The sequence below is a fragment of the Podarcis bocagei genome, assembly GCF_964188305.1.
Source record: "Podarcis bocagei genome assembly, chromosome: 4".
NCBI classification, from domain to species: domain Eukaryota; kingdom Metazoa; phylum Chordata; class Lepidosauria; order Squamata; family Lacertidae; genus Podarcis; species Podarcis bocagei.
The window spans coordinates 38,161,320-38,187,084 of record NC_138128.1 but is presented as its reverse complement, the minus strand read 5'-3'; the positions used below and the strand labels follow the sequence as shown (position 1 = coordinate 38,187,084).

The 25,765-nt window shown below is 44.5% G+C and overlaps 1 protein-coding gene across 1 annotated transcript; it reads right to left on the bottom strand.

Moving 5' to 3' along the window:
• Window positions 1–231: 231 nt before the first annotated feature.
• On the bottom strand, window positions 232–24,893 carry TF (transferrin). The gene is made up of 17 exons (XM_081192609.1): window positions 24,733–24,893; window positions 22,017–22,186; window positions 21,216–21,327; window positions 19,984–20,178; window positions 18,777–18,912; window positions 16,247–16,302; window positions 15,138–15,310; window positions 11,724–11,901; window positions 11,061–11,212; window positions 9,345–9,435; window positions 8,321–8,362; window positions 6,355–6,519; window positions 5,069–5,225; window positions 3,988–4,052; window positions 2,482–2,666; window positions 1,942–2,125; window positions 232–474 (listed from the first exon to the last, which is right to left on the bottom strand). Exons 1-17 carry the CDS (start codon window positions 24,773–24,775, stop codon window positions 434–436), a joined length of 2,145 nt encoding a protein of 714 aa, XP_081048735.1. The 5' UTR covers window positions 24,776–24,893; the 3' UTR covers window positions 232–433.
• Window positions 24,894–25,765: the final 872 nt, after the last annotated feature.

The window sequence follows — 25,765 nt, the reverse complement described above, 5'->3', positions numbered from 1 at the left end:
ATTAAAAGCGAATCAACAACAGCAATTCCCTGATGGAATATAAGAGGAAAATTATATTTATTACAGCGGGTCTTCTTATGTTCTGAGGGGTGGAGAATGTGTGGCCCTCCAATATGCTTCAGCCGCAGCCACCGTAGCTGGTAGATCTGAATAATGGACGTTGTGACTGGCAGGCTGTAAGTTCCCTACCCCTGCCCTAAAGGAATCAGTAATCATAGCCAACAGGATGAATTAGCTTGTGAGAGTTACTTTTATTTATTTATTTGCACTAGTGACACCAAGGAGTTAAAAAGCCATACAAAGAGAAGCTTGAACACACTTTGTTGTGATGTTAAGGAGAAAAGAAACAGTTGGACAGATCCCCAAGTTAAGGCAAGAAAGAATGGTGCTTCCAATGCTACTCATTCATTACAAGGAGCTGCTTTTCATCACATTAGACATCATGATGGTGGAAGTTGCAGACCTTAAGGAGTTCTGTAACATAAAAACAGAAAGAAGAGAAGAGAAATAAAAAGGAAAGTTTAAGATCAGCACACCAAAACAGACAAACTCTGGCAATGTTTCGTAATGCCCTAGAAACCATTTTACTCTCATGGAAATTTGTCTAAGACTTAGGAGCTTTGAATATGGGTATGGACTCTCTCAAAGGTCTGTTTTGTGCAGACTAATGAAGGAAAGGGAGCATGAACAGTGTAGCTAGCTAATAACATATTTCATTCAGTTTTCCTATCCAGAATATTGGGAATAGGAGGATTCTATAGGATTCTATAGGACTGAAAAACCGACATTACCATTTTGTGGCTTGACAGACGTCAATGTAGCTTAGGTCTGCGGTTTCTGTGTAGCACATTAGCAGCAACAAATTCCATTCCTACAAATCCCTACCTCAAATAGCTTTCTTATTCTTTTGAGAACTCAACAGGATGAAAGAATGCACTAATCATCTCTGGACTTGAAAAAGGTGAGTTGCATTGGCTCAGTGAGGAAAACAGCATGTTCAGAGCTCTTAATGATGTTTCTCTGTAGCAGGGACTAGAAACCCATGGTCCCCCAGATGTATGTCATGCTCTGAAAGGCCTTTTCAGCACATATGTGTGTGCGCGCACACATACGTACCTTTACATACTTTCTCCATTTTAGCCAATACTCAATTCCTCCTTTGCCACAACTTTGCTAACCATTCACTTCACTTTCTATATATGATATACTTCATGGATGATCCTATCAGGAAAATCCAGACTGCTTTGTTTTTAGATCTTAGTCACCTAACCTTTAAAAAAAAAAAAAAAGGGTGGAGCTATCTAAATAGTTTTGAGAATGATCCAAACATTGCAACTCATCACCTCTTATAGTAGATCTGCTTTGCAAAATTGTTATAGAATATAGTGGAGCACACGTTTAAAAATTCACAACAAAAATTCACAAGCCAAAAGTGGGGGGGGGACAACTTATAGTTTATGAAACTGCCTTTTAAAAAGGTCATGTAGCATTGGTCCTTACTGATATTTACTTTTTGCCACTCACTTAAAATGCCCTTTAAACTAGATTCCCCCAACCTGGTACCATCCAGATGTTTTGGACTGCAGCTCTCAAGTGTCCCAGCCGGCATGACTGATGGTCAGAAATGATAGGAGCTATAGTCCAAACCTTCTGGAGGGCACCAAATCAGGGAAGGCTGCTTTAAAAAAAAAGATGCAGAACAGAGGCGTGAAACCTGTGGTCCCTCAGATGTTGCTGGACCATAGCTCCCAGCAACCCTGACCATTGATCATGTTGGTGGGACTGATGGGATTTGTATTCCAACAACATCTGGAAAGCCTTGATGAGGAAAAATATAATGCTTCCTCTTCGACTATAAGAGAGTACTGTCTAGACTGCAACTGAAATCCAGTTTTTGCCTGAAGCTGACTGGTGTCATTCATCCCAGTGTATAATTGATACCTGAAGGTGCGAATTTCTTGAATCCACCAATAGCAGTCAGATATTGCTCGCCAAGATAAGCAGCAACGGTCTTTTCTTTTGTGCTAACTAAGCACTGAGTGCCATCTTTGAACAAGCTATCTTTGGTTTCAGATTGGAACATTTGGAAATCCCCTTTTCTTGATCCACTGTTTCCAAAAGAAGCCTGTAATTAAGGAAGAAAAGCAGGATTCAGTTAGCTGTCGTGTTAAAGTTTTGGTCACCCACTTTTTGGTAAAAGCTTGTGGTGATCACATGCCATCCAAATGGTGCGTCAAACATTTCACAGTTGTTCTCTTCCTACTGAGCGCTTCTTAATTATTAAACTGTTCCTACACTTCCCTTGATTGCTTCTGGGTGTCTTTTGTACAAAGAATTTTGTCCAACTGTGGCTACCTCTACAGAAGTGGTGTGATTTATTTACATACTATTTTTAAAAGCTATCACAAGCCAACAGATTTATTGTGAGTTGTGATCTGGGAAGTCCCCTTAAAAAAACCAAACAAAAAACAAAAAACTCACCTGTTGGTCAAGTAACACACGACGGACAGTCTCTGCTTTCCCAGGTGCTGCAACTACTCCATGAGTAGGAACTGTGGCCAGACCACATCTTTCATAGTCTTGAACTGGACAGCGATCACCATTAGGTCTCAGAAGTTCAAAATCAGCAGCCATTTTGTTCCTTACCCAAGCAGGTTTGTTTTCTCCTGGGAGGAAAAAAGCATGTTAAAGATCATAAAGCTTTGATTGTTCTATTCAGGGATCTGTCAAGTGAGCACTCACTAGGTGACCCTGTCCCTGATGTTACATGCCCCAACAACACCTACAGGTGGATGCAAATGGCTGCACAGGGGAAGAAGCCTTTATATATTTTGGTATCTTCATGTAGTATTGGAACTTGCTTCTTTAAGAGGAATGGCTCAGCAGTGGCACAGCCTAAGGGGGTATATTTTTATGTAACTTCCATGAGAATTGTGACAAGTGAAAGCAACTGAGTTTACCTGCTCCTTTCCCCCCTTTTCTTTACAGCTTGTAAAAGCAGAGTTTAGTTTATTGTATGCAAAGGAATTTTGTAAAAAGGAGGAGGAGGAGGAGGAGAGCATCCAACAGCTGTCATTGCCCTTGGCTGTTGCAATATGCAGGCTTCCTTGTAACTGGGAGCTCTGATCATGCAGGGTCCCCAGTCTCATGCAAGCCACCACATAATACAACAGTATGTGCAAAGCTTGCAGGCAATCATGTAAATTCACAGCTGTCAATCATGCAAAGGTAGCAGACCATGAGTTGTCAGGGGCTGAGCCAACAAGAACAGCCACACTCTCTCTTTTGTGGAGTGCTTGGGTGAAGGACAATGACTGAATAGGGAGGGTATGGGTATGGAACTTCCAGTCCAAAGACCAAGTGCGCCTCTCCCAACAACCTCTGTCTAGCCCTTGGGACTCTTTACAGGCCATACCCTTCTCTGCACCATCAAGTACTTTTGCCTGGCTAGAACATAACCTACTGTACACTTTGGCTTTGCCTTCTGTTAGGTCTGGCATTACCCACCACTGGCATTACCACTCTGGAAGTGGTTGGCAATCTAATAAAAAAAAGATGTTTCCATCTAGCAGTAAGGATTCACAATCATAGCGAACTTTGGCTCAGCATAATATTACATATAAATTTAACATCCAAATGAGGACTTTGTTCCTTTCAATTTGAATACAGTTTAGCCATCAGGGGCCAAATTAAATTGCTTCAGATTTCACATTTCCATGAGCCAGCAGTTAGCCATCCTCAGTGTAACTCACGCAGAATTTACCCTTCTTTTCAATGGACTTGCTAATTGACTTGCTGTTTAGATGCTATTCTGCTTGGACCCCTCTTGTGAGCAGGGGACGTTTATGGGCATGTAGTGATGGAGGAAATAGACAACCATTTCTCTATAAAACCTGTGGCCACTTTGTGAAATTTGTGTTAGGTTAATCCACAGGAGTAGGGCTCCTTGCGCATCCTGCTTAGGCCTGGCATGAACCTTCCACATACCTTCTGTGTTCTCCTGGACTGTGGTGTGTTTAACAAAGGCTACATCTCCTGCCTCAATCAAACACCTAGAAAATACAATTAAAAGAAAAATGTTGGTGTGGCATTTGTCAATTCCTTCAAACCAGGCTGCTGAAATGAATTTGAATATTTCCAGTTATGTTCAAATGGATTCAGAATTTGCAGTGAGAAGTGAAAGACGCAATTAATCACAGATGATACCGGTAATTTGATGAGATGCTGTGAACTGAAAAGAGTTGTGGCCAATTCAGTGTAATGTTGAAATCACGGCAATATGCTGGCAACCAGATTTTTTTTGCTATTTACCTGGATGTATATTTAATAGCCATGTTAAAAGTACAGATTAATATGTTTTACTTGAAGTGGGAGAAATGTTATTTGTGCTGATTTGTTCCACCCACTAGGTGGAGCAGTGATTTCATTTGAGACAGAAGTCAAAACATCTTAGTTTGAAACTTGCTTTCAATATCCAGGTTTTGACATGGAATATGTGAGCTTGTTGTTTTCAATTCAGTACCCACAAAGTGATTGCTTCTAGGCTCCACATACCTGAGATAAAGGGGGGATCCTAAGCAGAACTTTGCCCTGCCAATTTTAAAATTAATACTAACAAGGCTTATATCCTGCATAGTATTTTGAATCCTGGGAATTCATGAAAATGTTCTTTAAAAACAACAACAGCAATAATAAGCAGTGCTTTTTTTCTGGGTGGACGCAGGGGGGTGCACACCCCTAAACATTTTGTGAATCTTTGTACTTTTGTCCATTTACTGTATTTATTTTTCCTGGTTTGAACTATAAAATGGTGATTTTCTTGAGTCTAAATAAGAGTCCCCCTAAACATTTTTATAGGGGGGAAAAGCACTGATGATGATAATAATAATAATAATAAGTAACAGGAGGAGGAAACTGGGCCTGAGGAGGCATCTGATGGACTAATAGAGACAAAATACTGAATGGCTCGTTGCTGCAGTTGTTTAAGATTTCTCTTTGAAAATCTCATGGGTACATTCCTCTATCATCTCCTGAATAAGAGTTTGTTTTTAATATCCAAGTTACCTACCGGAAAGCACCACTGTAGCCGAAGTATATCTCGTTGCTGTTAGCTTTGCACTTGTGTTTGTCAGCAAGTGCCCCTCCAGTACCAGTGCCCTTACACAGCTTGCAGAGTGGACTGCTAGGTGGTGATCCTGGAGCACAGCCTTCACTGAAGAATGTACCTGACAGGAGAACATGGAATAGTCACTTGGAATTCTTCTGTATCTGTTCTTGTAAGATGGCCACATATCATATTTGCAGTGAAATATTTGCACACAAAAAAGGATTGCTATTTGGAATGCCCAATAGAATAGAGGAAAGCGGATTCCCCCCACCATCTTCTTAAAATTTCAGTCTTGTTGGCTAGCAGGCTAGCTATCTTATTTTAAAAGTATCCCACCCATCCCAAAAATATTTTGGTTGCATCCAAATGTAGTCATTTAGAGTAGATTGACTGAAATCAAGGTAGGACCTAAGTCAACCACGATTTCAATGAGTCAGCTCTAGAAATGACTGTGTCATGATCCAACATATCCCCCCCCCCCATGTGATGGTTTATCAGCCATCTGGATTACCACCATAGACTAACGAAACATTGCCAGCCAATCCAAGGGTATTCTCCAAAAGGCAGTGCCATACATTTGTACTCAGCCATTCTTAAGCAGGCGACTGGAATGGCAGATTCTCAGCACTCCATCCTGGCCAGATATCACAAGGTGCACACCCACACATTTCAGCAACGTGGTAAGTGTTGGGAAACATTTTTCATTAAATAGTATTATAGCAGTGTTGCACGTACAGTGCTATATTTTACTGCAACTTAAACAAAATAGGCAGGAAAGTGCTGGGCTGGGCAGAACAATGCAAAGCACTGGCTAACTGTGCTGCAGGAAATAGTGAGGTTGGAGCGAGTGGAAGTGTCTATCTCCTAGTCCTTCCCAGCTCCTCCAACCTTGCTGGTTGGGGTGTTCTGCCATGTAAAGCCCTGCCCTTTTAAAAGGACAACACCAGTGCCAAACAGTGGCGTGCAGTGAATTTTTTCGTAGGGGAACAGTTAGGGCCAGAAGTGTGAGTTTGCAAAGGTTATGGGGTGGGGGTGATGTCACACATGTGAGCATCGCACCTCCCTCCTTAAGCCGGGCAGAAGCTTCCCAGGCTTTGGAAAGGAGGCACCAGGTTTCTGACACATAATGAATAGGGTGAGATGGCTTGTTTACATATTTAAACAGGTTGTATACCACTTAACCACATTTGGTTCCGAAGGGGAGTCATGTGCAAAGTAGTTAAATAAGTGAACATGAGGTCACTCACTAATATTGAAGTTTCCAATGTTCTCCTGGTAAAGCAAGCCCATGGGGATGTTATAGCCAGCAGTCCTATCAACACCAGTATGGCAGGATTTCTTTCCTCTCATTGTCTTCCAGTTGATTCCAGTATCAGTTTTCTTGACAACAGCAACAGCAGTGTAGCCCTTTACTGGAGACAGGAAAGGAAAAGGGGGAGAAAAATCTCAAATAAGACCTCAAATCAAATGAGACCCTAATTAATGGAGGGAGGGAGCCAAGTTGGCCCATGAAAGCTTGTAATTCTCTCACATGCTGAATGAATGAGTGGGTAGGTAGGGTCTTGACTACCTCTCTATTGTTGTGTCCTTATTTGGAAAATAGGCATAAGTCAAAAGGATGCTTTGCTCATAGATCAGTTTGAAAACTGGGTTCTCTGTCCTGGCTCCCACTTTCAGATGAAAAACCCAGACTCTCGGCTCAGGAAATCCTGAAAGTTTTATTAAATAAATCAGCTGCATCTCTGCTTCACTCAGGGTTCAGGTTACAAGGCTCAATGGGTACACTGGCAGAGTCCAGGACGCATGACCAGACGTGATTAAATGACAAGAAGGAGAATTGTGTAAGCGCACTGTTATGTCCTGAGTTTTGAGCTCCTTGGGAGAGAGGTGGGTTATAGATGTAATAAAAAAAGGAGCTAAAACATTGTCCCAACACAATTGACGCACCCCTCCTGCTCTACTTATGAAGGAGCAGAGTGTGCTCCATCACTAATGAGGTTCCTGTCCCAAGCAAGAAGACTGAGCAGAGAATGGCTCTGCTCTGCTCATGCCTGCATTGATAGCAATGTGTCTTCAGCAACAACGTGGTCCAACCTTCTGACTGTCCCTCTACCACCAGCCTGGCCAGGTCCGCTCAGCCACCAGGGGAAACTCTTTCCCAAGAGACGGGGTAGGGGTGGGTCTGGTTTGGCTGGCTTCTCAGGAGGTGAGGTGGCACCTGCCTCTGTTGGCTCCCCCTCCCCTTCTGAGCTATCTGACCATCAGGGGGCAGGACCCTCATCCTTGACACTGCTTGAGCTGTCTCTGCATAAGGTAAAAAAAAGGTAAAGGTAAAGGACCCCTGGACCTGGTCCAGTCAATAGTAACTATGGGGTGCAGCGCTCATCTCACTTCAAGCCAAGAGAGCTTTCCGGGTCATGTGGCCAGCATGACTAAACCGCTTCTGGCACAACACTGTGATGAGTGCCAGAGTGCACAGAAACACCATTAACCTTCTGGCCACAGCAGTACCTATTTATCTACTTGCACTGGTATGCTTGCAAACTGCTAGGTTTGCAGAAGCTGAGACACAGCAACAGGAGCTCACTCCATTGCACAGATTCAAACCGCCGACCTTCCGATCGGCACTGTCTCTACCTACACCCTTCATGGATTTGAAGGAGTTTTAAAGCTGGCAAATACATTTATATAAATACTCTTGGTGGCCAGGGTGAGAACTTCAATACATAACACCCCTCCTCACCGAGATAAGGCATTAGTTACAATCATAGGGGTTCCATTACATACAGCAATACCCTTATTGGTTTCAGTAAGGCACATAAGCATATTAATTGACCCTATTCACCATACAGCTTTACATGTTCAGTTCTGTTCCAGCTTACAAATAAAGAGCTGCTTTGGAGAAATTGCTGCGTTGTCTGCTATGTCTACCCACTTTTTAACAAATATGAATGAATATACAATTATATTTATATAAATACAGCTTGAAATGGAAGTATAATATTAGACCCTCTGTCTCTGTCTCTCTCTCAAACAAACATTGCACAGAAAGTTTTATCCATGTTTTTAGGTGTTGGGTTGTTGTTTTTTGAATCACATGTTTTCTGCCCTGGGTTCTTTTGAGAGGAAGGGTAAGATATAGATTTAACAAATGAACAAAAGCTTTAAATCCTAGGTTTACTCTCCATGGCTGTATGTCCCAGAGTTACCCACCTGTTGTCTCTGTTTCTGGATGGGCACATGCAGCAGGGTCAGCTACAAAGAGAATGAGAAAGAGGTTCTGGACACAATATTCCAAGACAAAGAGTTGTATCCAAAGTAGCACTAATGAAGTCATTCTGCCAGCACAAGGATTTCTGCTTCCCCCTGTCCTCCCCCCTTTAAACCTTTGGGGCAAATCTGGGGAGGATGCAGGGTTCATGTGTGGTGGTGAGTGGGGGGGAAGAAAATGAGGGGGAGTTCTGATGTGCAAACAGAAATCCTGATGGGACACGCTAATTGAATACCGCCCCAAACCCACCCAGTTTTTGCAATGCCATAACAGCAATGGGAGTAAAGCCATTTGTGGTCACAGATCTGAGGGACAAACACCAGATGCTTCCTGAGAACTTATAATAAAAGTGAATCACATGCAGAGCATTGCTTGGCACACCTTCACAGTGATGTGCTCTCATCTGAAGTGACAATATGCTTGCCCATAAAGGTAAAGGGACCCCTGGACATTAGGTCCAGTCGTGACCAACTCTGGGGTTGCAGCGCTCATCTCGCTTTATTGGCCGAGGGAGCTGGCATACAGCTTCCAGTTCATGTGGCCAGCATGACTGAGCTGCTTCTGGCGAACCAGAGCAGCGCATGGAAACGCCGTTTACCTTCCCGCTGGAGCAATACCTATTTATCTACTTGCACTTTGACGTGCTTTTGAACTGCTAGGTTGGCAGGAGCAGGGACCAAGCAATGGGAGCTCACCCCGTCGTGGGGATTCGAACCGCCGACCTTCTGATTGGCAAGCCCTAGGCTCTGTAGTTTAACCCACAGCGCCACCCACATCCCTATGCTTGCCCATAGGTAGGTATAATAAACACAATGCAAAATTGGTATAAAACCTTGAGTCTGTGGGTCAAAATCCCCATTGGGCCCCTTGCAGAACTGCAATGAAGGTGTATCAGAAGTTATTTCCAGATGTGTGCTTGTGATAGTGTGGGCTGTATTGAGTCAAACTGCCATTTTCCATACTTACAGTAAACTTCAGCCATCACTGGCACCAAACCGCACATCCCGGCAGTGTAGACAAACCCTCCGTCCAAGCTTATGGCATCAGCCTCATCTTTCTGCAAAGAACATCAGATATGCTAATAGCAAACACATTCTCCACATGTGAAATATTTTATATAGCCAAGACAACATCATCAATGCATGAAAGGGGGCATCGGAAAACATGCATTGGGTTTGAAGCAAATTTGTTCCTCAGGGGCATTATTCAGTCATTGCTATTTATTGCAATGTACCTGCTTTCTTTGGAGAGGGATTATGAAGGTGTGCTTTTATTGCGCAACGAGCACTTACAGTGGTACCTTAGAAGTCGAACAGAATCCATTCCAGAAGTCCGTTCAACTTTCAAAACATTCGGAAACTAAGGCGCAGCTTCTGATTGGCTGCAGTTAGTTCCTGCAGCCAATCAGAAGCTGCAGAATTCACATCCGACATTCAGGTTCCAAAGAACATTCGAAATCTGGAACGATCACTGCTGGTTTTCGATTGTTCGGGAGCCAAAACATTCGACTCCCAAAGTGTTTGAAAACCAAGGTATGACTGTACGGGTATCTACTCAAATGTGTAAGAGATCCATATACAAATGTAACAATCTGGACGTAACCAGTATTAGAGAAAATCCTCTTCTTTTTGTTATGCTTGCACTTTCCCAGTCAAATTGTTAAGCCTGTAAAAGGCTTAAGCCACGAAACAGTAGCCCTGCATGTAGTTATGCATGTGCCATGAAAGCCTTCCTCAACCTGATACTTTCCATATATTTTGGACTACCAGCTATGCTGGCTGGAGATACTGGTAGCTATAGTCTAAAACATCTAGAGATCACCAGATTGGCTGACCTTTCTAAAATTCAACCTCCATATTGCATAACAGGAAGCATGTTTAAAATCTTGTAATTCGAATTCAAATTTTGCAGCTTGACATTAATCTCTCAGCCTTCCAGGCACTGAGCCTGGAAGCTGGAACATAAATACACATTGTGAAATTAACACTATATAAAACTTCTTTGGCTGCAGCGGCCCACAGGGGTCTTTAACCAGCCCCTGAGCTGCCCCCGAACCGAGCCGCCCACTCAGTGAGTCCCCGTGCACTGCACTAAACTGGCACAGCGTGGGGACTCACTTCTGTGGTGCTGGAAATTGCGTCTGCACAGACGCCGGAAATGGTGGGGGTCCACACTCACGCATGCACACGATCCAACCCACACGCTGGAGTGAACTGGCCCAGGTGAGGTAAACCTTGCCAACCCCTGCTATAGAACAAATGGGTGGGACTTCCCGCTTCATATGAAGATATTTTAATTTATGAGAGATTTTTCTTATCTATCTCATTTATATTTAACTACTTGTGGCCTTTTAGACATGGGCGGGATGTTTTTAACGCATTTCTCTTTCCTCTTGGCTTTAATGTCTCTAGGTGGGGTTTATTGTATGTCCGTTCATTTGGCTGTAAGTCGCTTGTAAAGCAACTAACAAATTATTGTAAAGCAACTAACAAATTTAATAAATAATTTTTACAAAACTACAGTTCCCAATATTCTTGGGGCATGTGGGGAAACATGCTTTAAATGCATGATGTGTACACAGCCTCAGAAGCAAAACCACACTGGATGGAAGCAATGAAACCCAAGTGAGGACTCACAGTGGCAAGGTACAAGGGAAAAGGGTGTGCCGCTTGAAGCACTTACTAAGATCTTGATGATGCAGTCATCAGGAGTTTCTGCCACAGCACACTCTATGGAGCCTCCGCTCACTCCACTCCATGAGTCGCACTTTGTTTGTTCAGCCTTGCCCACTGCGCACCACCTGATCCTCCCTTCGGTATCAGGGGAAGGTCTGTCTAAAGGATCAGAAAGGAGAAACTCAATTAACCAGGAGTTCTGATGCTTCATCATGCTGCAAATTAAGTGCTGGTAGAGGGAAGTGCTGGTGACTTCATCAAGGGGCTCTGGACAGCTGCCCCAAAGTCCAACCCTAACTGGCACCAGTGCTGTTACATGTGCCGGAGTGTAGAGAATACCAGCAGAGATACCTCTTACCACTTCTACCTACTGTGGGGACCTGAACCCCCAGTGACAGAGCTGGATCCAGGAACACCCCCCCAAAAAAATGCATTTGATCCCATCCAGGACAGGCAATGTCTCAACTTAACAGATCTGAGAACCACTCACCCACAGAGCCTTTGTCTTGTCAGGATTCAGACTCAGTTTATTAAGCTAATCTAGCCTGCCACTGCATCCAGACACCAGTCTGGAGCCTTCTCAGCCATTCCCAGTTCCAGATGATACAGAGAAATAGAGTTGGGTACCACCAGTGTACTGATGGTCCATGGCAGCTGATCTCCTGCATACCTTTTCTGATGGCCCGAATAGCACCACAGTACTGGGAGCCCAGGTAGAGTTGAGAATCCATTAACTCAGGTACACGAAGAAGATTGACAGCAGAATCCTTGAATAGAAGGTCTTTGGTAGGACCTTCAGGAGAACCAAAAAGTTTGCATCCAGACTGTGGGTTCTGGGAAGCCAGCTCCTAAGATAGCAGAATAAATATTCATTGAAGAGTGAGAAAAGGTAAGAAGAAAACATGAAGTCAGATGGAGTGCATAGAAGAGTTTTGAAAACTCATGGTATATGCTTCACCACTGCCAACCTCGCCAAAAGCAGGTCAATTCCATCTCTCTCCATCCCTTTTATTTTCCAGTGGACACCTTCAACATTCCATTGGTTCACCTGCCCTCAACTTAACTGCTAGACTTGCATAGTCTACCTGACTTCCACTTCCTTTTTGGGGGTCTAATGAAGAAACAACGAAGAAATGCAGAACTGTAATGTTGTTGTTGTTGTTGTTGTTGTTGTTGTTTTATTTTTACCCCACCCCATATTTTTACCCCAGCCACTCTGGGTGGCTCCCAACAGAGGCCTAAAAGCAGAACAAAACTTCAAACATTAAAAAACTTCCCTAAAAAGGGCTGCCTTCAGATGTCTTCTAAAAGTCAGATAGTTGTTTATTTCCTTTACATCTGATGGGAGGGCATTCCACAGGGTGGGCGCCACTACCGAGAAGACCCTCTGCCTGGTTCCTTGTAACCTCACTTCTTGCAGTGAGGGAACTGCCAGAAGGCCCTCGGCGCTAGATCTCGGTGTCCAGGATGAATGATGGGGATGGAGAAGCTCCTTCAGGTATACTGGGCCAAGGCCATTTAGGGCTTTAAAGGTCAGCACCAACACTTTGAATTGTGCTCAGAAACATACTGGGAGCCAACGTAGGTCTATAAGGACTGGTGTTATATGGTCTCGGCAGCCACTCCCAGTCACCAGTCTAGCTGCCACGTTCTGGATTAGTTGTAGTTTCCGGGTCATCTTCAAAGGTAGCCCCATGCAGAGTGCATTGCAGTAATCCGAGCGGAAGATAACTAGAGCATGCACCACTCTGGCAAGACAGTCCGCGGGCAGGTAGGGTCTCAGCCTGCATACCAGATGGAGCTGGTAAACAGCTGCCTTGGACACAGAATTGACCTGCACCTCCATGGACAGCTGTGAGTCCAAAATGACTCCCAGGCTGCACACCTGGTCTTTCAGGAGCACAGTTACCCCGTTCAGGAGCAGGGTGTCCTCCACACCTGGTTGCCCCGTCCCCCAAAAGCAGTACTTCTGTCTTGTCAGGATTCAACCTCAATCTGTTAGCCGCCATCCATCCTCCAACCGCCTCCAGGCACTCACACAAGACCTTCACCTCCTTCACTGGTTCTGATTTGATAGAGAGGTAGAGCTGGGTATCCGAATACTGATGAACACCCAGCCCAAACCGCCTGATGATCTCTCCCAGCGGCTTCATATAGATGTTAAAAAGCATGGAGGAGAGGACGGAATCCTGAGGCACCCCGCAAGTGACGGTCTGAACACACATCCCCCAACACCACATTCTGGACATGACCCAGGAGAAAGCAGCAGAACCACTGTATAACAGTGCCCCCAGCTACCAGCTCCTCTAGACAGTCCAGAAGGATGTCATAGTTGATGGTATCAAAGGCCGCTGAGAGATCCAGCAGAACTAGGAAACAGCTTTCATCTTTGTCCTTAGCCCGTTGGAGATCATCAACCAGCGCGACCAAGGCAGTTTCAGTCCTATGATGAGGCCTGAATCCCGAATGGAAGGGATCCAAATGGTCCAGATGTGTCTAGAGTTGTTCAGCAACCACCTGCTCAATCACCTTGCCCAAGAATTGAAAATTTGAGACTGGGTGATAGTTGGCCATATTGGCCAGGTCCAAAGATGTTCTTTTAAGAAGCGGTTTAATAACCGCCTCCTTCAGCGGGTCTGGGAAAGCTCCCTCACAGAGGGAAGCATTCACCACCCCACAGAGCCCATCACCCAGCCCTTCCCGGCTCGCTTTTATTAGCCAGGATGGGCAAGAATCAAGGAGACAGGTGGTGGGTTTCACTCATCCAAGCAGCCTGTCCACATCCTCGGAGGTAACAGATTAGAAGTGATCCCATGCAACTTGACTAGACAGGACTCTAGCACTTTCCCGCCCCAGCCCTGCTCCCACATTAGAGTCTACCTCTTTCCGAATCTGAGCGACTTTATCTGCAAAAAACTTCATTTTGGCGTCCTTACCAGGCCCCGATGGTGCAGGTGGTTCTGTTAAATTGTGAACCACCTGAAAGAGTCTCATACTGCTGTTTTCTGCAGATGCAACAGAGGCAGTAAAGAAAGTCCTCTTCGCTGTCGCTATTGCCACTTGGTAGGCTCGACATTGAGCTCCAACCTATGTCTGGTCTGATTCAGAATGTGTTTTCCGCCACCTGCACTCTAGCTTCTCAGTGATTGTTTTATCACCCTCAGCTCCAGGGGAAACTACGGGGCTGTCCAGGCTCCATGCAATCAGAGAGGGCGCTTCAGAGCCAGACAGTCAATAGCCCTGGTTAACTCCACATTCCAGCGGGCCACCAGGGGATCAGCTGAAAGGCCATCAACATGGGATAAAATATTCCCTACCACTCTCTGAAAACCATTTGGATACATTAAGTGGTGGGGGCAGACCATCCAAATAGATCCTACCTGCCTGCAGAGGGGAAGGGTCGCAGAAAAGTCCAGTTGCACCAGGAAGTGATCCGACCATGGCACTTCTTTTGTTTCGCTTTTATTGCCAGATCACCCACATCCATAGAGGTAAACATCAGCTCTAAGGCATGTCCATGGCTATGAGTTGGGCCAAACTTATTCAGGGACAGCCCCATGGAGGCCATGCTTTCCACGAAGTCCCGAGTGGCCCCTTATAAGGTCATGTCAGCATGGATGTTAAAGTCCTCTAGGACAACCAAACTAGGTGTCTCCAGGAGCACATCCACCATGACCTGAAGCAGCTGGGCCAGGGACAAGTTGCTCTATATACTTTGGATTTCTAGGACCTCAACATTTCATAAGTCCTAAAGCAGGCTTGTTTGTGTATGTTTCCATTATTATGGGTTGTAGTCAACTAAGTCCAACCCACTGCAATTAATGAACTAAAGTTAGTCCTGTCCATTCATTTCAGTGGGTCTATAGAGAGTAGGAGTAGCATTCAATATCACTCTCTGTGTGTGTGTTACTTAATTTACAAACTTGAATGCTTGGAAGTCCCCCATAGGTCTTACATATCTTATGTGCAGTTGTTTTAACTGTGTGTTGCTGTTTTTAAGCAGCCACTATATTGTAAATTGCTTTGGGATACGTCATTGAAAACAATTTATGAAATACATACACACACATACATACATACATACCATTGCTTTGGAGAGGACCGTCCAGATCTCATCTGCCCGACTGTCGGCACTCCGTGCTACCACAGCATGAGCAGGGACTCTAGCCAGAGAACACTCCTTATACTTTTCAATAGGCTTCCTACTGCCATCATCACAGAGCAGCTCATACTGGTTCCTTTCTTCTGCACTGAGGGCTATGAAAAATGATAGCAAGATTTAAAGCCAGGTATGTGTGATAGGTTCCACCCTGAAATGCTAGAATACCAAAGCTGAGAAATGAGAAGCCCATAGACTCATAGAATGGTAGAGATGGAAGGGACCACAAGGGCCATCAAGTCCAACCCCCTGCAATGCAGGAATCTTTTGCTCAACGTGAGGCTTGAACCCACAAATCTGAGATTAAGAATTTGTCTAATAATGTCTAATAATGAAAAACAATGAAGGTGAAACTCCACAATTACATGATACTGATTCCACCTGTATATACTGAGAGTCTATCCAGGTTTACAGTGGTTACAATTTCCTGCAGGAAAGCATTGTAGTTCAACGGTGGAGTACATGTTTTGCAGGCAAAAGGTTTCAGGTTCAATCTCCAGTATTTCTGGGTAAGGCTGGGGAAGAATCCTTCCTGAAACTCTGGACAGCTACCGGCAGTCAGTGTAGACAACACTGAAACAGTAGTTTGGCTAAGCATAAGGCAGATCTTTCAATGTTCCTTCCAAGTGGTTACTGTACTATATAGGGTGTTTGATCTTAGGATATAATAAATGAAGTCAACCAGGTGCTGGAACAGCCTAATTGCATGACCTTTTCACAAATGAAGTTGTGTATTTTTGGGCACTTGCTACAGTGTGGAAAAAGCTGAACCATACAGGTTTCTGCACATATCGTCAGCCTTCATAAAACCAACTCAGTCCATGGAACTCAACACAAACTGACTCAAAGATGTGAATTCCGTCTGCACAGAGGGTTGAGCTGTACTAGGAACTTTGGGGCAGTAGTGTGGTGCCTTCCAGGTTTTGTGGACCACAGTCCCCAGCATCCCTGACCTTCAGGCAGTGATGGCAGGGGCCTGATGGGAGCTGGAGTCTAACAACATGTGAAGGGCTAAACTTGCCCTCTGTCCTTACCTAGTACAGTTGCGTCTTTCACAAAGGCCACATCTCCAGCTCCATCTTTCAGACATCTAGAAGAACAAGCAGAGGAAGAAATATTAGAACAACTGAATTTTTTGGTCCTTACACCAACCTTCTGCGTGTTCAAAGAAGCAGAAAGGAATTACAGATCCTGAGCATACAAACTACTATTCTTTATTTTCTTCAGCGCCAGCAGAACACAGAAGTCATACAGTCCATAACTAAATAACTTAAAAATCATAATACACAGATAAAACATGGGTGGTCTCAGGAATGACCAAGCTCAGGAAATCGGTTCCGCTTCTGAGTGGGACCGAGTTGTGCTTGGGCCACAGTGTTCTGTGTCACACTGAGGGTGACCCGGCCACGCCATTTGCCAGGCGGCCAATCAGGGCGCTGTGGGGGTGTGGCCGGTGCTAATTTAAACTCTGGAAGCTCCTCTTTCAGCCTCGCACCACGGATCTCTTGCCCTCCCACCTTCTTTTAGGTAGGGTCGCTGTCCTTGATATGGACTTCGGTTGGTCGCCGTTGAGGGGCCTGGTAGGACTTTTTCCACTTGGGAGATTGGCACCAGCCACTTGGTTTTCACCTACCTCATAGCAATCATCACAACTTTGTAAGGTTTGGTGGTTAGGCATTGGAATAGCAATGTGGGGAGGAGGAGAGGTGCAGCCATCACCTGCCCCTCCATGCATAAGGGTATTCTATTAAAGGAATCTGGTGGTGTGGATCTTGCCCGAAGACCGTGGAGGGGCTAGGGCCATGCCACGACCCCAGCAGGAACCCAGGGGGGGCTCGAGTCAATCCTCATTGGCAGGGCTCCCCCTACTGGTGGTTTACCCTTCCAGACTTCCTGCAAGGCGGGCAGGAGTCAGATATAGTCTGTTGATGCCAATGCCTAAGCCAATAATGCTCACATTCTGTAACCAATAAAGTTGTGGCCTAAATTTTGCCCATTAACCTAAATTCTGTGTCCTTGTCTTTATTCTCCTAGGGGTGGATTGGAGGTCTTGAAGCGCAAATGAGTAGTAAGAGTGTGGAAGAATAGGTAAGGTGAGACTTTGATAGTTCCAGAAAAACTTTCTTCCGGAAAGGAAAGACTTATCGTGAGGGAATAGAGAGGAAATCAGACATTGCAAGTTGAGTGTTCCAAAACAGAAATCATAGCAAAAACTCATAATATAAACAACAAAGAGTCAGGTAGTACTTTAAAGGCTAACAAATGTATTATGATTTAAGCTTTTGTGGGCTTTATGATCTGGAATTGTACTCATCTAAAGCTTATGTCACAATGAGTCTGCAGTTCTTAGGGTGCCACAAGTTTTTTTTATCATGTTTTCTGGAACAGATTGAAATGACTATCTCACTGGAAATTGACAATAAAAATTCATTTTTCCACAACCTGATGGCAGAACTTTACATTGCCATGTAGACCAGTTTCTTGCTACCCATGGTAACCAGAATATACAAGACTTTGAGGACATTTTAATGCTTGCCACATAGTTGTGTGCCACAGAAACTACTGGGAGATTTCCACACACTCAGTCGTTTGTGCATTTATTGTGCAAAAATAAATAATCTCCATCTCTTTCTGCACTTCTGCAATGATTTGCAGATGCATCAACACACAGAAGAGCAATGTTGCTATTGTGATGGCAGTACAGTATAAATGTCACATGTTCTGAAAATGTTCCTGACATCTGTTGGATATAATTTCCTGTCCATGCTTGCACCATTATGTGAAACTTTGTTTTCCTTCATTATTAGAAATGTCTTTACTTATGTGGAAAATGGCAGCTAAGCTAGCCCACCCGCAGCAATGTCTAGCTGTTTCGGAAACATTCTGGTTTGTTTTTCACTGTTAGGAGAGTGGATTGTTTTTATTCCTTTGTAGAGTTCCACCTCTCCTGCACTGGAGTGTACATCTGGCTAAAGTTTTGTTTTTAACCCTAAAAGACATGTTGCAGAGGTTTTGATTTTTGTCAAAATCATGGCTAGGGAAGAAAGTGTTAAAATTCAAATCCCCATGTACTATAGTCCTGAAGAACACTCCCTCCTCCATGGGCCTAGCATGAAACAACAAGAACAAGAACAAGAAGCCCTGGCATAATTGCTAACTACCATTTAAAACAGAGTTTCCAGGAAGCTGAAGGCATCACCTGTGTATACACAGCCTCTCATCTGATGCAGGGTAGAGAATCCACTGTACAATACAAACATGTCTAGCTCTACTTGTATGTTTCTAAATAAACCAAATATTACAAAAACACCCCATCTCTGCCAAAAGAAGGTATCGATGCTCTTAGGATCTCTTGCTGTTCAAGGAAATGGGGAGTGTACCATCAGTCCTTTGATTGTCCATAAAGGCTCTCAGGTTGCATGTTTCCAGTGTTCAAAAATTGTGTTCTGCCTTTCAGAACAATCTCCTCCTTTTCCTATTTTGGTTATGAAGCACCTGAATTTCCTAGGGATATGATACCCCCCCCCCCCAAAAGAAACCAAATGGAAAATGCGTGTTACTTACTGGAAAGCCCCTGAATATCCAGCGTAGGGGTCGTTCCGGCTGCATTTTTCATCACCTTTTCCAGCACAAAGGCGGCACAGATTTGGTTCATTTTTGCAACCTGGGACACAGGAGCCTGAGAAAAACTTGGCTACAGCTGTAAAAGAAGACCACACAGGCAAGGCATTGGCAGGTCCTTTCTTCTAAATAGCATTCACCTATTGGTTTGCATCAGGGATAGGTCAACCACACAAACGTCTCAGTCATGGCCTTAGAACGCCAATTATTGTCAAGGACAGCACTCGCCTCTTGGTAGAAAGCAGGTGGAACACAAAGTCCAAGGAGTTTCTGTGACAGGGGTGATGAACCTTGGGCCTTCCAGATGCTGCTAAACTCCCATCATCCCTGACCATTGGCCATGCTTGCTTGGGCTGAGGGAAGTTGTAGTTCAGCCACATCTGGAGGACCAAAGGTTCTCCAACCCTGTTCTGTGATGTCCCAGAAAACAAATCTCAGACCATATGCTGTTTCAGCAACTGCAGAGGCATACAACTTGTGATAGACATCCCAGAAGCTTCTGCAATGTTATATCGGCAAGGTAGGGCGGGGAAAACTTCTTTCAGTCAAGGACCACATTCTGTCTCAGCTTGCCTTCTGGGGGCCATGTGCCAAAACAAAAGGTGGGTGTGGCCTAAACAAAACAGGAGTTAGCCTCCTCCATCCTCTCTTATGCACGCGCGCACACACACACAAATTCACACAAGCACACACATACACAGGATACCAGGACACACTTCTCAGATCATGCTCTGCAGCCACTTGGGTAAATAAAATGTGTTGCATTAACCCTGGATTTTATACCTGGTACCTATGAAGAGTGGCTATATGTAAAACATGTGCTGGGTCACCATTCCACTTTAGTAAAGGGCAGAATGCCAAAATTCCCAGAGGGTGTACACCAGGGATGGGGAACCTCTCTATCAGACACTCCTCAGGCCACCACCACCCTGACCAGCCCTGCTCTGCACCCTGTGAGTGCTTTTCCTTGGCTAGAATGTGTCTCTGAACTATGATAACACCTCTTGTTTCTCTGAATGGAGGATGGAAAGAAATCTCTGACTTCTGTGTGGCTGGAAAGTAATCTATTCAACAAAGGTCAGGTGAACCTTCCTGCCCGTTCTCGCTCCATCCACATCAATCTTGTGGTTTTCATCACTCTGCTTCTTACCTTTTTCTATAGGTTCTGTTTCTGCTCCAGCCCATTCTATAAGACCAAGATTCAACAACCGCCCCACTGGCATAACCCAGCCTGCAGATCTGCCCAAGCCAGTGTGGCAAGATTTCTTCCCTCGGAGCTCAGCAAGTGACTGAACGGTATTTTTCTTCACAACGGCCACAGCGTAGTAACTGGTAACAGATTCTCCTGGCAGGGAGAAAGAGAGAGGGCATATTGTGACCTGTGCGGCAATGAAGAATAATAGAATTGTAGAGTTGGAAGGGTTCAACCCCCTGCAATGCAGGAATCGCAACTAAAGCATCCATGACAGATGACCATCCAACCTCCAAGGAAGGAGAGTCCACCACAATCCGAGGGAGTCCGTTCCACTGTTGAACAGCTCTTACTGTCAGAAAGTTCTTCCTGAAGAGCTTTCCTACTTCTTTCCTAGTATGGAGACCTTCTCCTATAATAATAATAATAATAATTTTTTATTTATACCCCGCCCTCCCCAGCCAAGGCCGGGCTCAGAGCGGCTTACAAGCAATGTAACTAATGACTCTTGTCTACTAAGTTTAAGAACAGCTCACTAGAGTGTATTATTACAGGATATGGCTTGCAAATTCAGCAAAACTGCATACAAAAATCTGTATGTTAGGAGAAATGCAGTCAAGAAGCTTGATGAACTTTCATGAGGACTTAAAAAAAAATATCTAATCTGATGCAGAAATGTGGAGAGCTGAATTTAATAATGGAAAAATGAGAAACTGGAAGAAACCCAAACTGACATGTTCTTCCACTCCTAGCACTAGAGAGTCAGTGTGGTGTAGTGGTTAGAGCGATGGAATAAGATCTGGGAGAGTCCACCACAAACCAAGGGAGTCCGTTCCACTGTTGAACAGCTCTTACTGTCAGAAAGTTCTTCCTGGTGTTTAGTCAGATTCTCCTTTCTTGTAACTTGAAGCCACTGGCTCCAGGCCTACACTCCATGGGCATGTAAGGCCTACTCCAGAAGCACTCTCAGATGGACCTGATGGGTCTCTAACCTCTAACTCAGAGGACTCCATTGCAGTAGGCCCAGGAAGATCTGGGGCTTAACTACTCCTCTGGGAGTGGGCTTTAAGCAGGCTGGGCTTTAAGCAAAGCAGCATATTGCAGCAACACCTGAACCATTATCCCAGCTTGGGCCTTGCCACAACACAGAGCACAACAGAATTCTCAAAATCAGCCCTGTTGAAATTTACCTCCTGTACTTGTGCCATAAACTTCAGATACAACCGGCTTCAAGTTATACGGGGCCAAGCCTGCATCATAAATGAGACCACCATCCAGGCTGACAGCATCTGCCTCGGAGGCCTGAAAACACATAAGAGTAGACAAATGGGAAGAAGAAAACACAAACGGGAAGGAGAAGTGACAGGAATGAAAGGAGCTAGAAAGACTATTGTACCACTCAGTGACGGATGGATCCCAAAATTAACTGAGCTCTCTTCTCTTTTTTCACAGTGCCAGAGTCAGAAAGGAGGTATAGAGCAATCTTAAACTGATAATTTAGCCCAGGGGATCAAGAAGGGACTTCCTTTAGTGTTCTAGTTGCCTGGGATTTTGCTTTAGGTTGCTGCCAGGACAATACTTTGTTTTAACCTGTTTGGATCTATGGCCCCATAATAAAGTGATTGGGTGATTACTGTTTTAACCACTAAAACCATTTCCTGGCAAATAACCCATACTGGAGTCTGAAAAGGCAGTATACAGGCAAAGACTGTTTTACCATTGATTCCTCCCAGGTTCCATGACCCCAGGGATTCTGCCAGCCACTTCTGTGATCAGACAGAACTTTCCAAGGTCTGTCCCTAGTCCACCCAGTTCTGTCTCATGGGCCGCTCCTAGCTCCTGCTTCTGACCCTAACCAGGGCACTAAGATCTTTGAAACAAGCCATTTTCTGCGGAGTTGACAGACCCACCAGCAAAAGTTTGGTTCGTCTTGCACACCGAATTCAGGGAAGTCCCCCAGTGTTTGGGTCCAGCTTCCACTAATCACTTACCGCAATGGCACTGATGCAGTCATGGGGACTGCTCTTCTTCACACAGCTGAATTGTGGGAAAGATGCAGGTTGCTGGGAGGTACTTAAGCATTCCTGCAGTCTTTGACACTTGTTCTGCTCAGCCGTTGATGTTGTACACCATCTTACCCCGGACGTTGCAAAACACGATGCTGTGAAGAAAATGAAGGAGGGGGAGTGTTGTGATATCATGGGCCATGAACGATGATAATGCTGCCTTGTCTGAAGTCCACCTCCCCAGATGTATGGGATTTTCTTCCCATCTGTGCCATTGTCTAATACTAGGATCAGGGTAGGAAGATTTGCTCACCAACCTTCCCCAACCAGATGTTTTGCACTGCAATATTCATCAGGCCCAGTCAACATGGCCACTGGTCGGGGATAATGGGAGCTGTAGCCGATATCATCTGTTAGGTACCACATTGTGGAAGGCTGTATTAAACTAACCTTGACTATCAAGGCAGAATCTTGAAGATCTGGAGCTGCTCCAAGATGCCTACATAAGGTACCCATCCTTGAATTGGTGTTTCCTTATTGTCCATGTAAATGAGATTTTCTCAAAGCTGCATGTTTTTCAGTGCATCTCTACAGATTCTGTCCATCAGAACTCTGTTGGCTTAACCTACACACAAGAGTCTCATTCCAGGTCTTGCACTGCATCACACTGAGCAGTCACATACTGGCCCCAAGACAAAGACTCAGCTGTTTAGAGGAATGCAACACTCTTCGATTAGTATGATGTTGCAGTAATTAAGGGCAATGAATTATTTCAGTCCGTGGTAGCTGAGATTTTTATTCAGTCTGTGATGAATGCCAGCTGTGCTGTCACAAGTCAAGCCAGAGCTATCACATTCTAGATCGAAAGAGTCTGGAGAGATTGCTTTCACACTCTCAGCCACACATGCTCAAGAAGCTATAAGCTGCGTATGTGATAAAAGGGAACCACACGGGGTGAAGGCATCCTCCTTTGCTTGACCCTGTGCTAATTTAAGTTTGTTGGTTAACTTTTCTAGTAGGGTGTTTTTGCACGCAGTCATCCCAAGACATGTTCGTGCTTCTGGAATAAAATCCTGCTACCACCAAAACCTGGACACATATTAAACACCAGGGGAAGATTCCCTTATGTACTGAAAGTAATGTGCTGGGGAGAGAGGTTCATTGGGAGCACATAATGGGAGGTGAATGGGTAAAGAACACATCCATCCATCCCTACTCCCCACAATACCAATCCTAACTGTTGCTTCCTCCCAACACCAGACGCATTAATTGCACTCATGCAATTAACACAGCCCTGTTCATTGTAGCTTAATTCCAGTTGATTTGAGTCTAGCCCTAATTAGAAGAAGGGCAATAGCTCAGCAGTAGGGCACTTGCTCTGCACACAAGGCACCCCATGTTCAATCCCCAAGAATCCTGGGAAAGAATTCTGGGAGCAGTGGTCTGTTAAGGGTGCTGGGTATTGCAGCTTTGTGAAAAAGAAACCACAGCTCCCAGGATTCTTTGTGGTGAAGATGTGTGTTGGATGTGCTTTAGATGTAATGGTGCGGTTATAAGCCATAGATTACATGCAAACATGGGGCTCCCAGTCTGGGGAGATTTGCAGGAGGGAATCAGCTGCCAGGAGGAGGGTGTTAAACCCTTTCCCTGACCACATCTCCCTCAAGCTGTTTCTACATCTATCTTTCTGCAGCTGGAAAACAGCTGGGAAGAAATACAGTGGGGGAAGGGGGAAGCACAAGAAGATTTAACCACCATACCTTCCTCCCCAAACCTCCCCAACAAATGCCCTTTATCCTACATACACTTTGCAAATGTGGGTTTCTGAACCGTTTCACAGACGACTATGCAATTCTGCCCCCCATCCTGGTCAAAGCACATCACCATTGTGGGATTAATAATGGTACTGGTGCCCTTTCCAGAAGGTAGAGTTGCATACCTCAAATACTACTCCTTAAACCCTATCTTGCTGTTCACTGTACCTAAGATTACATAACTATATATTTATAGTTAAGCACTGTTTCAATGTCTAAAAAAGATATTCTGGTTGACGGTTCAGTGTGTGCATAAATGGAAGCTTCATCACTTAAAGTTCAGACCCACACTAGACATTGAAATTACATGGCTTCCCCCTCACCCAAAATCGTGGGGAATGTAGTTTACCTTTAATCAGTGCTATTTTTCATAGAAAAAGAGGTGCCATAACTCACCATGAACTTACCTTGTTTCCTTATAATGATAGTGGTGCCTACCTGAGAGGTGCCAGAACTGAGTTCTGACGAGTTCCAGCTGAAAAAAGCCCTGCCTTTCACACAGCTATAATCCCCAGCACCCTTAACAAACTCCAGTTCCCAGGACTCTTTGTGGGAAGCCATGCGCTTTCAATATATGGTGAGGGCATGACAGAAGATAGCAGAAGCATTCAGCTCAGCAGGGCTCTTGGACTGAGACCTCAGCAAAAGGCAGGAACTGCTGCAAACCAGTGAGACTTTCTGCCATCCCAAACTAGGACTTTGCTGTTTTCCATAAGGAAAATATTTGAAAGGCTTGCAACCCTATTTCTTAAAAGGCAAGGAATGGCAGAAATTAAAGCGGCATGATTTTTAAAGGATTGCCATTGTCTGAGCACAGACTCTAATTGCACCTTGCAGCCTTGAAGTGCCTTTGACTTGTCCCTTTCTGCAAGCCTGCATCCACTTACCCAGAAGCCCAGTGAAGAGCGCAGCTTGGAGAGCAAGCTTCATGTTGTGTTCTTCCTGGAGGCTTTGAGAGAGGTGTTGCAGAGGTGTCTATCACAGACTGCTCCCACGGCGTCTGTGAGGCTTTTGACTCAGCAGCCTTGCCTTTTTATAGAGAGAGTGGACTCTGCAGTGTTAGCAGAAGCAGTGACCCAACTGTGTTTGTCTGTCCTTGTTTCCCAATAGCTCCTGCTCCTCCCTCCTCCCTCCATTTGCAGGAAGAATGTCACTTTGGCACGGGATTAATATGGACAGCAAGAGGGCTTGAGACTTCACATGGGAAATCCCCATGTCATTTTAATTCTTCCTGGACCTGAAGTACAGTTAAGCTGGCAGGAACACCTTGCCTGTTCCTTCACCACCATTGTCGCAAAGGCAAACCACAGAACAGCCTGTTTGAGGCGGCTCTGAATTTAGGCTATTTGTGTAACAACCCTACTCCTTTGACATTAATGTGTGTTTTGCCATTGATTTCTTTCAGAATAAAATTGTTACCTAAATCATATACCCGCTACTGATTTAAAAAGCCGTTTGAAACGAAGGACTTTTAAGGAACTGCTTAATAACCAATAGAGGATGAAAAGTAGTTCTAGGATTTAATTTTGGAAAGCATCTGAGAAAGAAACTCCCTATTTAGTCAAGCTTGTTTTTATTTCCATTCATTCATGTTCTGTTTTACAGTTTCTCTCACTATACTAAATAAGGTGAGATACATAATAAAATGGAGGAGATGAAATGTGAACAAACTACTGAAGCCTGCATACTTCTCATCACCTAGTTCAAGTTAGGTAATTTGCTACTTTAGGGTTATTATTATTATTAATTACATTTGTTAATTGTTTTATCTTGCCCAAGGCAACCCAAAAGACACAGAGATAAATTAAAACCAAGAGGTGATCGAGAGCATTCCACAAATGGGGAGTCACCACAGAAAAGGCCTGTTCTCTTTTTGCCACCCTCTGGACGATTGTAGGGTCCGAGTCAGTTCATGCAAAA